Raw genomic sequence first — 13,635 nt, 5'->3', positions numbered from 1 at the left:
TATCAGGAACATGAAAAAAACTTGCATGTGTTGGGGAGTCCCTTATTTGGTATAACTTTTTTGGTTAAACTGTGTAATGGATGCAGTGAACCTCGCTTGTTTTTGAAGGAAGTAGGTGTTGAGAGCTGATAAAAACAAGGGCCACAGCAAGAAGCAAATAAGAATAGGGAATAGGTTTTGAAAGTGAAGAAAATTGTGTAAGATTTAATATGGTATGAGATGCAAAACAAATAATGTGTTCAAAGTAAACTCTTACTTTTTCCCACTTTTTCCCCAATTACTGTTATGAGAGTACAGTTTAAGAGCAGCATGTGTTTTCATGTATTTCCTTCAGGTGTAAGGTAGTTTTCCTTAAATCCTTTGTCAGATATGTTATGGAATATGTCAGTGCTAATTTTCTTCATCCTACAGTGTTTGCTATCTATTACATACTCAAGCATTTGATAGATTTCTATTCTCATGGCTAAATGAATGTTTAAGGATTTAAGGATTGAGCGGAAGAGAAAAAAATATTTGTTCCCCTGTGTAGCAGTGACAAGATAAATGCTAACTGCACTAGGTGAACAAGAGATTTAATGATCTTTTTGGGTTTTGCAGGAGCATTTGCTTTGGTAGTTTTTCTTCTTATTGATAAACCTGCTGACAGATATGTTCTGTGTTAATGTAAAGCTTTTTGTAGTCCATTGCTTCTAGAGAAAGTAACAACCTTACCTGCATATTTACTTTGAATCCTGGGGTTTCTTGATACGAAAATGTTTATTCTGATTAAGCAAAGCATAGGCTTCTCAAGTCCATGGCCAAATCTGGCTCAGACTTACAAGAATTATCTTTCCACAAAGGTGAAAAAACCCCAACACTTTGCTGTTTGATGATGATCTCTCTTTCAAAGTCTGATTGTGGTCTTTAGCCTAACTTTCTTCACCTAACAGTAATGGTAGATGTGGTTTTCCTCTTCTACAGAGGTGATATTAATATGGTACTTAACTGTCTTAAATAGATTAAAAATAAACCCAAACCAAGGAGTAGAGTAATAGGCAATCATACCTTCCCTGCCGTTTTGAAGGATAAGTAAAATATTGCCAAAATGCCTGTCCATTGTGAACACAGTGTGTGGTCTAGTCTTCCTTGCTCCATCCCGCTGTTGGGACTTGCTGGGTTATCCCTGCATGCTCCGTCCCGGCAAGGCCTGGGCTTTCTCTCCACCTAGTGGGCGCTCTATGGGAGAGACAGTTCTGGGGCTCCTGCAGGGGGTTTTCCTGCTGCCTCCTTGCTCGTCTGCCTTAGCTAGCACTTGTGCATTGACCCTGGCAACACTCCCTTTTGGATTTCATACATAGCGATGATGTAATAATATTTAATATAACTATTATGCAATTTCGTGTAACTACTGAAAGACAAGTGCTTTCAGTTGGGATCAGTACTGTTCTTATTTTTAAAAGCACAGTTGTGCAGTTGAGGCAGTATGTAATTGAATGAATTCATTTTTAAAATCTATGACTACTCCCATTAGCTTTCAAAGCATGAAAGCAAGTAAGAACACTTACTTCAGTGCATTGGGAGCTGAGGCTGGAACATCAGTGCTTTTTCTGACAGTGTCTTATAGCAGAAATCAGTTTATTAGTTCTTATATAGCAATACAGATCTTATCCCTCTACTAACAGGTTAGACTCACGGGAGGGACAAATGTAGCCCTCTCCTAGTCTTGCTATAGTCTCGTGACCCAGGAGTACAAGCTGCTTTACTCTGTTACTAGGTATACTGAGGGTTGCAGTTATTGTCAGCTTGGGTTTCGGTACTTTTGCTCAGTGAAGAGTTTTATTTTGCAAAATATCACTTTGACACAGTGGTTCCCAAATCTGAGGAGCAGGACAGTCATGGCGTCCTCCTGGCTATCCTTCATTCTGCTTTTAGATTTGATATCGCTATTACAGTAATCTTAAGGCTAATTTTTCAGTTGTCTTATTATACTTTTCAGCTCAGAATTCCTGGGGTTTCCTCCTGTGCACATAGTATGTTTATTTACTACGGAGTTGCAACATTTATCACTGCTGGAGGAAAGTTATATCTACAAGTCTTTCCTTGGTTTCGCACTTGCAGAAGACGTCATATTAGAAGCTTTATCCTTTCTGTGTAGTCTTCTGCACTGTGTTTGGGAGGGCTGTGGGTGGGGAATCATCATCCAGCAGCTCTGACTGTGAAATTCCTATTTCTACCTTCCTGCTAACTACCACCTTGTTTTTGAAACCTTAGGTTTCCCTTGTCAGCAGCTTAAGAGCAATTGAAAAATCAGACCTACAGTCACGTGATAATTATATCTTTGATTTCAGGGCTCAGAAATGTATCCTGTACAGCCCTACCTGTAGTGTCTGTGGTGGTGTTACTGTGCAGCCATCTGCTGGGTAGCCCTGCCTTGGCTCATCCTGGCACTCACTAACTCTTCTTTCTGAAGCATTTGCTGCAGGTCTAAAAATTACCTTTGGGACGTAGTTGTTTTACAGAGCTTGCCTGCTTATTTGCCACCTAGTCTTTCATAGTACCTTTCAGCTCTCTAGTTTTGTGTTATTACTTTTTTCTATTCTGTTTTTTCCTAAGATGTGGCTTGATCTCTCGGATGTGTGAATGGTGTTTTTCACAAATACTGCAGAGAATGAGATTATACTTACAGTGTCCTAATATCTGTTTCCACCTCCTAGAGTGAGCTGAATGCCTTAGGAGGAGGAGCTGCCTGCTGCATGTGTTATGTAAAATAATAAATAATTTATAATGCTAACTGAATATATCTGCCTTGGTGGATAAATGTACATTGAAGTGCTTCACAGGCACTGAATTGAGACATAATCAAAATAATTCCTTGAAGACCTGAAAATAATTTGCTTTATTTGATTTTAAGTGGGAGAACTTTCCTATAAGTCTGTGCTTTACTCAAGAGTATTATTTTCCACTCAAGAAAATTTCTACGTGGCGGATCAGTGCAAGCAGTGATGGAGATCTGCAATATGATTCTGCGAACACTTAGCTTTTTTTACTGAAAGCAGCTTTTCTGACGCACTGCCTTGTTGCTGATACTAGCGTCTGCTCCAGTTAAAGGATCACATGAAGCTTTGGATCATGTGGCTCTTTCCTCTTGTCTGTCGTAACAAAAGGATTAATGGATTTCACTCATTGCCTTAGAAAGCTGAAGGTGTTGCAATATACTGTCAAATGCCAGTTTTAGTGTAGCTTTGAAGCTGTGATGTATGCATGGAATTTCAAAGAACTGCATCTTTTTACTGAGCATGGCAATTTACCATTAGTGCTTGATGGTATGAATTGATACAGCTTCTACAAATAATTTTGTTTTCAAGCAAAGACTGTTGGTTTCTATGATATGAACTCTACCTGCTTTTCCAGTTTTTATCTTAAATTAAAAATTGTGTAAAAAGAAGAAGCTTCTGTCTACATTCCTCTTCTCAATGTAATTGATTGTTTCTGCAGTGAATAGTTAATGATGATCTGCTTTGCAAGACATAAATGCGGCAGTGACCTGCTCTCGTTTAGATGTTGCAGTAGTAGAATGGTGGGGCTTTGCATGATTCATGCTTTCTTTGTTTGTGTTATTCTGCTTGCTTCTGTCTGCTGTGAGCAGGATGGCTTGTCTGTACATCAGTTACAAATCAATACTTATTTTCTGGTTCTTTTGACAAATAAGTATTCTTGATGTAACTTTATTTTTTTCCTCTTGGCTATTCAGACATAATTGTCTTGAGACAGTTTTGTGAACATGGTCTGTAAATGCACGTGCTTTCGATTAATGTGTGCTTTTTGGTCTGCTGTTAACGCCTGCTCAATTTGCTTCTTGATTGCAAAAATAAATAGTTAATTATGTAGCACCTTTTTATTGGTAAGGTTTGCAAGCTGATAGCTGTATCTGGATGATAATCATGTATGCTGTTTTGTGTACAATTCTGAAGCATGGATAAACTGTTTAGTGGAATTAATAATCACAAGCATAAATGACAGAGAAATAAATACCCTTCTGAAAAGGTACCTTAAAAAAAACAAGCTTACATATTGATATGGAAAGAAGGTTTTTTTCTTTCAGCTTCAGCTTTTATTTTATGAACTAAAGTAACTGAGCACTGATTGTATGCCTAATACTGGAAGAAAATGAGTTAATTCAAATGTGGAATATAAGCCATCAGATTTTCTGCTTCTAAGATTACATCTATTCTTGGAGGTTCTAGAACATTACTATTAAGATGTGGCTTTGATTAAATCTTCAAATAAAGGAATATGGAAGTTTCACTTCCTAAGCTGAAATCCAGGTTTTGTGTAGGTCTTTCTCACTTAAAGGAGAAAGTGATCAGAAAGTGTTTGCTGTCCGTAGTTAAAATACTCTAACCTCAATGAAATGGATATTTTGGCTACATTTTAAAATTGATCTGTGCTCTAAGCCATATCCTGTTGAAATGAAATTTTGTCTTCTTTCCTAGTGTGTACAACTTACAGAAAAAAATGAATTAGCTTCCACTGTCAAACTGACTGTAAAAAAAACATATTCAGGGTCATCTTAATATTTGTAGTATATGCTTAAATAAACACTGAAGTTACTGGAAAAACAGTGAAGTATTTTTATATTTGCATTTAAAATATTTTAAAAGACATGCTTCAAAGTGTTGGGTGACTCTTGTAAAATGTTCTTATAAGGTTTATGCTTATAAAACACTTTTGAAACAAAGCTGCTGTATGCCCAAACTCTTACTTCTAATTCAGACATATATACTTTGTCCCACTTTGTCCAAATCCTTTTTAGCCAACATTTCATACAACTTTTTGTGCTTTCTCCTTGCTTTTTTGAAGTTCATTTGCATCTTAATTTGTCAGCGCTCTCCTGCCTTCCCAAAGCCTATGCAGTTTCAAATTTTTCCATAAAATGTACAACAGCTGGAATTTCATCACTGCTTCTTGTTTGTCCTATACCATTTGTTTTGTCTCCCCTTCTCCCTGCCCCATCTGAATTTCTGTCCTGCTGCAGAATTTATTTCTGTGAAAAGTCTTTCATAATGTCGTCACCATCTACTTGATCAAACTCATCTAATGACAGTATTTCATATATTATTCTGAAATATGTTTATTGCTTACATTCTCTTTCAGGATTTTTCTCCTGCTTTGCCATGCACAGGTCATTCACATTAACATTTAGGGAAATGTATTCTCCTCCAGTTCCTTGGTATCCGATTCCGTTTGATTTCTGAGGAAATTTGTCAGACTCTATATTTTTAGATCTTGTATATGTTATTTTAATCAAGATATGTTTTTGTTTTCATTATTTAATTAGTCACTCCTCTCTTACTTTTAGTATCTCATTTTGGTTTATGTAGACTTTTGTTTTCAGTAAAAAAATAATTTCAATCTAGTATAAATAATTTTGCTAGAGAAACCTGGAACAGAAAGAAAACTCGATAGCAGTAATTGTTTCATTTTCTATGACCTCTATTTTGTTGCTTTTAAAAAGAAAATGGTACTGTTTATGTGATTGGAAGGATTGACTGAGGCTGATTATCTTGACTGAACCGTGTTAATCCCCCAATTTATGGTAGAGTAATATAGCTTTTTGAATAGGCTGTGTGAAAATTACTTGTTAGGAGTTATATAAACCGAAATAACGGAACATGGTCCTTCTCTTGAACCCTTAAATATATGTTGCCTTGTTCTTTTGGGGGCACATATCAGTTGTACATAGCAATTTTTTTAGAAATCATTAAGATAACAAAAAACTTTGCAGATGCTGCATCAACATCTTAGATGCAGGCACAATTTGAGTTATTAAAACCACTGCTGCTTCATGACAAAAACCAAATGAGTGGGTTTCAGAGGAAATGGCATTAATCTTGCTTTTGTGATTTCTTTTTCATTAAAAGCCTCAGCACTCTAGTTTTGTGTGTGGTTTGCTTTTCAGACTGAATCTGGCTATGGATCAGAGTCAAGTTTGCGACGCCATGGCTCCATGGTGTCTCTTGTCTCTGGAGCAAGTGGATACTCTGCAACATCCACCTCTTCGTTCAAGGTTAGTGAATAAAGTTTTCTTAGTATTGGTGCACACACACCTGGAAAAGAAGTAACATGTGAAGACTCATTCACGTAATTATAGAAAAAATACAAAATATTTAGTTAATTGTTAATATTTCATCATATGGTGGTGAACAGATGATATGAGGAAGCTCTCTCATGCCTCTGTGCAGTTTTCTCTTTTAACTGTAGTGTCATCTTCTAGTGGCAAGGAAATCAAAGTTGTGAGCATGTTTATTAGCTTTTTCTAGTTTACTCACCAGAATAGCAGGGGCTCCAAATGAAAACAAACACTGATTCTGTGGCTCAATAAATTTGATACAGTACTGACTGACAAATTATGGCTCTCCTTATGTCAACTGTATGAATATTTAATGTATGAACTGGGATGTAAGGATCAGAATAAAGTTCTTAAACTAGGGCTGACTGTTTTCAGGCAAATGGGCATAAAGTTGGTAGCATGCAAGACCAATTTTTAAGGAGCTTTTGTTGAATGCTCTGAAGTAGCAGATGCAATCAAGAGCGAAATTGAGACTAGTGGACAAAATGAGTAAGGAACACTTCTATATGGTGTCTTCTGACATTAGCAGGATTTCATGACTGCTGATATCTAAAATATCTTTAGTGTACTTCAATTTCTTCACTATCACTGCAGAAATACATTTTTTAAATTTATGCATCAGTCTATTGTTTAGTGTGTAGAAGCATTTCAGGCTTTTTTCCTTTTTCCTTTTCAGAAGGGCCATAGCTTACGTGAGAAGCTTGCAGAAATGGAAACTTTTAGAGACATCTTGTGTAGACAAGTTGATACTTTACAGAAATACTTTGATGCTTGTGCAGATGCAGTTTCCAAGGATGAACTCCAGAGGGATAAAGGTAACACAGTAACTGAAAACTCTGCCCTCCATAGATTTTTGTTTTTTACCCCATCAACCTCTTGGTATAAGTACAATAGCATTTGATGTCATATAAATAAAATATGTATCTTAAGTTTACTCTTTACTAAAGGGATCAGTCGTATATATTTCTGCATAAACAGTGTTAACTAGTTTCGCTTCAGAATTCAGATTTGTATAAAAATCTACCTGATGTTAACCTATACCTGTGAACTGTACAAAAGAAGTGCTCTTTTTAAGTGTTTTACATTATAGAATACCAATTGCTAACCCTCATAAGATGAATTTAAGTTAGTTTATTGCTCTTACCTTTTGTTTGGAAAAATCAATGGGATATTACTTCTGATAGAAACAGTACATTCTTTAAAAAAGTCAAAGGTGCTGCCATAAGGAATGCTTCTGAGATGTATTGACTGGAACTAGAGCACTGAATGCCCACTCAAGACCTTAGTAGACTAAGGTGTGAATGTCTAAATATCTAAATTGCTTATCCCAGAGCACAACTTGTTGTCATATCTATGCACTTTACTGAGGCATTTATATTCATCCCTGTGGTTGTTCTGGCAGTCTGAAAATTTTGGTAGTAATAAAACACTAGATAAGTGCAGTTCCACTTTCTTTAAACTTTCCGGTATAGAAGACTAGATAGCTGCTGGAATCATGGCTCCTTACTTATTCAGTTGTAACATTGAAATATGTTGTTCTTACCATAAAATCGAGTGCTAAACTTCAATACTTAGCAAATCTTAGATTCTGATATTTACCGACATCTATGCTGATAGTGGTCTTGGGTCAAAAAAAAACAAAAAAAAGGGAGGGAGGGTTCATGGCTGTTGTTATGGGGAAAAGTACTGCTTACCCATGAAAATGCTCTTACTTTAGTGTGCAAGAAAGAATTACTAGAAAAGCTTTCCCACTCTCATAACACACTCTCTCTCAAATTTAGTGGTAGAAGATGATGAAGATGATTTCCCTACAATGCGTCCTGATGGGGATTTTGTACATAATAGTAACAGCAGTAAGGAAAAATGTAAGTCTGTCCCAATTTTTTCCACTGGTGAAAATTATGATAAATAGTATGATGAAAAGTCTGATACAAGACAGGTACTTATGCTCTTTTCTAAGCAGAAAATGGTGAGAATGTTTATTTAAGTGTATGTGATAGGAAGTTCTTGGTCATATAATAATTCTTTGGCTGTTTTTCATGATTCTCTGAGTTATTCTTAATCCCACAAGCACTAATGCAAATTTATCAAGCTGTAATTTCCTATTCTATGTCTAAAGCTATTATCACTATAAAATTCTGTTGAAACAGCTGCATCATTGAGATATTGGGAACTGAGATTTGTAACAGGTAATTGCAGTTTTTCTTGCAAATGTTACCTGCTTTAGGAATTTGGTGGACTTCAGTGCTTTTCCAGTTAGGGATGTCCCACTATATTTTTTCCAAATACTATGGCTATGTAATGGTTAAGTCAGCACTGTTACTGATTCTCACTTATCATAATTTTAACTCTTTTTTACTGTACTTTTCCTTGTTATGATGACAGAATTCTGATATTTATTCTTATCATAAATGATAAGAATATTGCACTCATTGCATCCATACAGCAAATGTGAAGAACTCACACATGTCTTGCTGTTCTAGAAATCTGATACTTCTGGCCTGGAGGAAGTCGTGTGTGCATTTAAAGTTTACTTGTATTCTTCTTAGAATTCTTCAAGTTTCCTGACTGAAATATTTTAGTGTTTACATTCTCTACATGTTGACAATTCAGTTAGTCCTAAGGTATTTCTTAGACTTGATTCACGAGACTTTGAAGTTGCACTACCTTCAATTTCAAATGTGATAGAATCTCCTGAAGTACTCACCAAAAATGTTTTTAAACATATAAATGCCTTCATCAAGAATCTGGAAAATATAGGGCAAAATAAGCCGTTTCTGTGTCTTTTGGGGTTTTTTAATTGGCTATTGTTCCCATGTATTACATATTTCCTTGTTGTATTTAAATGGTCTTTCTAGAGTATAGCCAAAACTGTTATGAGGGAAGAGGAAATTAAAGGAGCTTTCAGGATACATCCAGAATTCATCATATGAGTAGATTTTTCTATTAAGTGCCTATTCTGCTGAGATTAATTGTAATGCTGATTTCAGAGGTTAAGCAGCATATAGCCCTGAAGTTTTGAACAAATCCTTTTTGCTTCTTATCACTAAAAGTAGGCAAGCTTGCAATGTTCACCTATAGGCAAGCATACAGTTGCACTAACCCTATTGTATGAATAAAACTGTACTTTTTTTTGAGGACTGTTAAGTCAGAAAACTGAAAAAGCCTTATTTAAAAAATATTAAGTAATAATTTAATTTTACTGCATGATTCATTTTGGAGGAGATGTCTTTGTCAGACTTAATTTTGGTAGGATTGTGTAGGTGTTTCAGCTTCATTTACCTTTAGAACATTTCTTCATATCTACATTCTTGTGGTGCATCTGCTACATATATGCATACGCTATGGGGAACGTCATTAGGAAAGTCTATATTTTTAATACATCTAGTCATCAAGCCTTTGGGAACTTACATGCTCAGAAATTGATATGTATTATGGATATGTGTATATAAACTCACATACTATAGGTCACTACAGGAAATAATTTGTGCAACCCCTTGCTTTTCGCAGAATTTCTAATTTCAGTTGTTATGATTACTGTATTCCATTAAATTTACTATCCATCAATTATTTCTATGAAAATATTTATCTCCATTTTCATTTTTCTGTGCCTCAGTTTGATTTCTAAGGGATAAATTCATTAAATATTTAGTTGCAGAGTGCTGCTAAGCTTGATTAGAAAGGAAAAATTAGAGTCTCTGCCCTTAAGTGGAATCATAAGTGATGCAGTGAGGGAAGTAGATATCTCAACCATGACCATATATTCAGAGTAACAGACAGTGAAAGATTTATCTTCAGCTTCACCCTTTTCTAAAGCTTACCTGCAGAGCAGCTATAAAATATGGTTTCTCAAATGTCAGGTTCCCTTCTAAAAGTTTCTCTCTGGTTCTGGAGGAACTGTAACAATCCTCTTAACTGTAGCTGAGAAGTGGTTGCCTGTTTATTCTGGGACTGTTCTCCACTCAATGCTCCAGGAGTCAGACATAGGTTCAGCCCGTTTATTTAGCTTACTATAAGGAGGAGTGTTTAAGCCTACTGTTCAGACTCCTAGTGCACCAATATAAAGCTCAGATCATTAGATTTAAGACTGACCCAAGGGACCATATTCACTTTGTCTTTTGCGGTTTGTTCTCTGGGTGGGAGGAAAAAGTTGACATCAGTATGGACATTTATGTCCTACTCTGAAGATGGTGTTTTGGATAGGGAGGCTTTTTTTTTTTTGTGCGTTCTCTAGGATCTTCAAGTGAAGAGCTAAGTAGAGTACTACAAAGGTATTTAGAATTAGTTTAGTGATGTAAGATGTTAAGGAGACATAAAATGGAAAAGCTTAAGGAACTTCTTTCTACTTACTATCTTTAGAATATTTTCCTGTTTCACTGAAAAACAAATTTGATCAAACATGTGATATTTGGGACATCTGGGAAAGTGTTACGCACAGAATCTTGGGAACAAGAAGGGAAAACACCTGTCCTAACAGACACAGAGGTGTAGGAGAGAAGAGATAAAAAGCTACTCAAGGCTAAAGCACAGTATGAAGTATTTGTTATATGAAATGCAAGAGAAAACAAATCAGAAATAGAGCATAGATGGGATAATTAAAAAGGAACCACTTGGAACATGTTGAATTGAAGTTAAAGTGGGAGAAATATTTTCCTGCTTTTTTCAGCTGACTTCGTGCAATTTGATCACCAAAGTGCAGTTGCAACAGTAAAAACACTTTCCTGTTAGCCTTTACCTTGGAACATAGATTCCTTATGCCTGATTTCATTCTGAAAAAATCAATATGTAACTGATATGAAGAAAAGCATAGAACAGGAATTGGAAAGATGTTTGGGCTCTCCAAATAGAAAATCTCCTGACAAGTACTTCTAATGTGCTGAAGCTCAGTTGTTGCTCGGGCGAGGGTTAAGGTCATCTTCTGACATGTTTCAGAAAGACACGTTTCCTGTGATCAGGAATGAATCAAAATACTTGCATCCAATCATAAGGAATCTCTGGCGTGGCCATCTCTTCAAAGAAACAGGTTTTACATCCTTCTACAACATGTTCATTTTTGCCCATAATTGTAATGGTTGAAAGGAACTACAGACACTGACTTTAAGTCTGCAAGCTCTCCATCTATCACTGCTATCTGAGACTAGTTATTAAAGAATGGCTTAGAATATATGATGACTAAAACTGTATGGAAGTGTTAATGAGCTGTGGCTGAGACCTAGAAAGGGATAAAAGCTCTCTTTTCCAGGAAATGAGGCTGGGTTGCTGCGTTTCCTTTACAATCTACCATAGAGATTTCTGAAAGTATTTATATAGTGTTGCAGTTAGGGGCAGTTTCTTCAGTTTGTCTCCATGTTTCCTAGTTGAGAGAGAAAAATCTCATCTGCAAGCGTTATAGCTGTGTTGTTAACCCTGCATGTGAACACTGTCTACACCAACAGGAGAAATTATTAGTATAAAACTGTCTTTTTCAGCTGTGAAATGTTATGGGCAAAGCTCCTGTGTAATTTTTATTATTTTCAGTGGAGCCACTGCATCACCACCTTGTCAGCTTATACCACTTTCAGTCTCAGCCTCCTCTGTGTTCCCTCTGGAGGAGGAACTGCTCTCCTCATGATCATTTGTGAAACAGTTTTTTCTTTCCCTTCCTTTATTATTTTTTTCCCTCCAGCCCCCATCACCTTTACCTTTTTGGAAATGTTCTTGATTAACATGAAAAAAAAAAAATCCCAAGCTGTATTCTACCATAGTATGTATGCTTATTGAGGTACTTCTGGTAGTGTGTAGTCTGTGGTCACTAGTTGGAAAAATAGTTTGACTCTTTCTGAAAGGGGTGCATAAAAAACCTCTGGAGACTTAAATCACTGTTGAAGACTCTGTGTCAATTGCTTTCTGTTCCCAAAGTGCAGATACTGTGCTGTGCCATTAGGGAATGGCAATAGCATTTATCTTCCTTACAAGAACTGGGCTGATTAAAGCCCTACTTTGCCCTTGCAGACAGATACTGGGTAAACTTACTCAAATACTTTTTTATACTTTTTAAAACTATAGCAGTGGCATGTTGACAAACTGACAGACTGGGGGAAAAGTAATATTAATCTAGGTGATAAGTCATTATACTGTTCTGCGGCATAACAAGAGTTACTTTAACTTGCTGGGCTCCATCAGCTTCAACTTGAATGTTACTTCTGCTTTCTAATATTTTCTGACATTCATGTGTAGTGCTTGATTTGTTATTGTGTCAGCCTACATACCAGTTTGACATGTAATAGGTACTTTTTTTTTGTCACGCATTTTAAGTGACTTGTTTGAATAGCCTTAGCAACAGATGGCGTGGTTGACAGCATGAAGTAGACGTTGGAACTGCAAAACCCACAGTACTTGGATAATTCCACACATTTGATACTTTCATTTTAGACCTTTTTACTGTGAGGTTTTAAAATCTATAATTGCGTGCTTAAAGAAACCTTGAGTATTACATTTTGGGTTTGATGACGTTTTGAAATTGTTCCTTTCTTAGTGCTGTATCCGATATGTTTTAAGGTTGCTCTGTGTTAATTAGGCCCCATTTCGAGCTGTCAAACTGCTATTGTTACAAATTATTACCACTCCCTCCACCCACATGATTTGCAGAGTGCAGAGTAATACAGCATTACAAGCAGGCTTGAAATACAGTATAGCAAGATGAAGCTGTAGCGATGGATAGCTGAACATTATTACCACTTCTGATTTTTATTTTTAAATTAGGGGTTTTTTCTAACCAGTCTATTGTCTTCAAATATAGCACATACATGTAAAGTGCTTGTTTGATTTAAAGGCTGTTATCAGAGATTCATTTATGTGTGTTTTTAGTGTTTCCACATGTGACACCCAAAGGAATTAATGGCATAGACTTTAAAGGAGAAGCTATAACTTTCAAGGCAACTACTGCTGGAATCCTTGCTACACTCTCTCATTGTATTGAACTCATGGTAAAACGTGAAGAAAGCTGGCAAAAAAGGCTAGATAAGGTAAGATCATTTTCCTTTTACTTCTGCTGGAAAAAGTTTTCTGTAGCTTGAAACTAAAATTTCAAATGAGCTGTTGTTAATTTTTTACTACAGGAACTGCTTTTATTTTTATGTACAATATTTATTAATTTTAGGCGCTTTCATTATCACCCCTATAAAATGTTAAGGGCCTCATCCTTACTGGTGATATAGTAATACTATTCATCATAGCCTTTCTTTTCCTAGCTCTTACACAGATGGTAATCCTATATGTTTTATATCTATAAAGCACTTGACATTATTTCATAATAGTAAGTGTGTTGCTTGCAGCCTTCTAACATGGATATAATTATCCATATGTGCAAAATGATGTGCGAGTCTCTGAAATGTTTTAATGTGATAAGAGATGGTGATAATAGGAGAACCAGTTGTAACTTGAAAAGTCTCTTCAAGATACAGTTATTTCACTTTCCTTTGGCAAATTGAAGAGATTAAATTGTGTTTTATACTAATTGGTTAAATTATTCGTGCGTAGTGTTACAG

General features: G+C 36.0%; 1 protein-coding gene across 4 annotated transcripts in view; it reads left to right on the top strand.

The window, feature by feature from the left end:
• Positions 1 to 13,635, top strand: part of CERT1 (ceramide transporter 1) — a 78,724-nt gene that overhangs the window by 44,082 nt on the left and 21,007 nt on the right. For 2 of the 4 annotated variants that reach the window (XM_027710035.2, XM_027710034.2), the window contains exons 4-7: positions 5,939 to 6,046; positions 6,786 to 6,924; positions 7,891 to 7,974; positions 12,956 to 13,113. In XM_027710035.2, the coding sequence (XP_027565836.1) occupies positions 5,939 to 6,046; positions 6,786 to 6,924; positions 7,891 to 7,974; positions 12,956 to 13,113 (489 nt within the window). Of the gene's footprint in view, positions 1 to 2,807; positions 3,182 to 3,208; positions 3,303 to 5,938; positions 6,047 to 6,785; positions 6,925 to 7,890; positions 7,975 to 12,955; positions 13,114 to 13,635 lie in introns of those variants that run through there. The other 2 variants (XM_027710036.2, XM_027710037.2) reach the window with 2 other exon arrangements.

This window comes from Pipra filicauda, unplaced genomic scaffold (assembly GCF_003945595.2).
Source record: "Pipra filicauda isolate LSUMZ 115617 unplaced genomic scaffold, ASM394559v2 scaffold35_size7292922_pilon, whole genome shotgun sequence".
Lineage (NCBI taxonomy): Eukaryota > Metazoa > Chordata > Aves > Passeriformes > Pipridae > Pipra > Pipra filicauda.
This window is presented reverse-complemented; position numbering and strand designations above follow the sequence as displayed.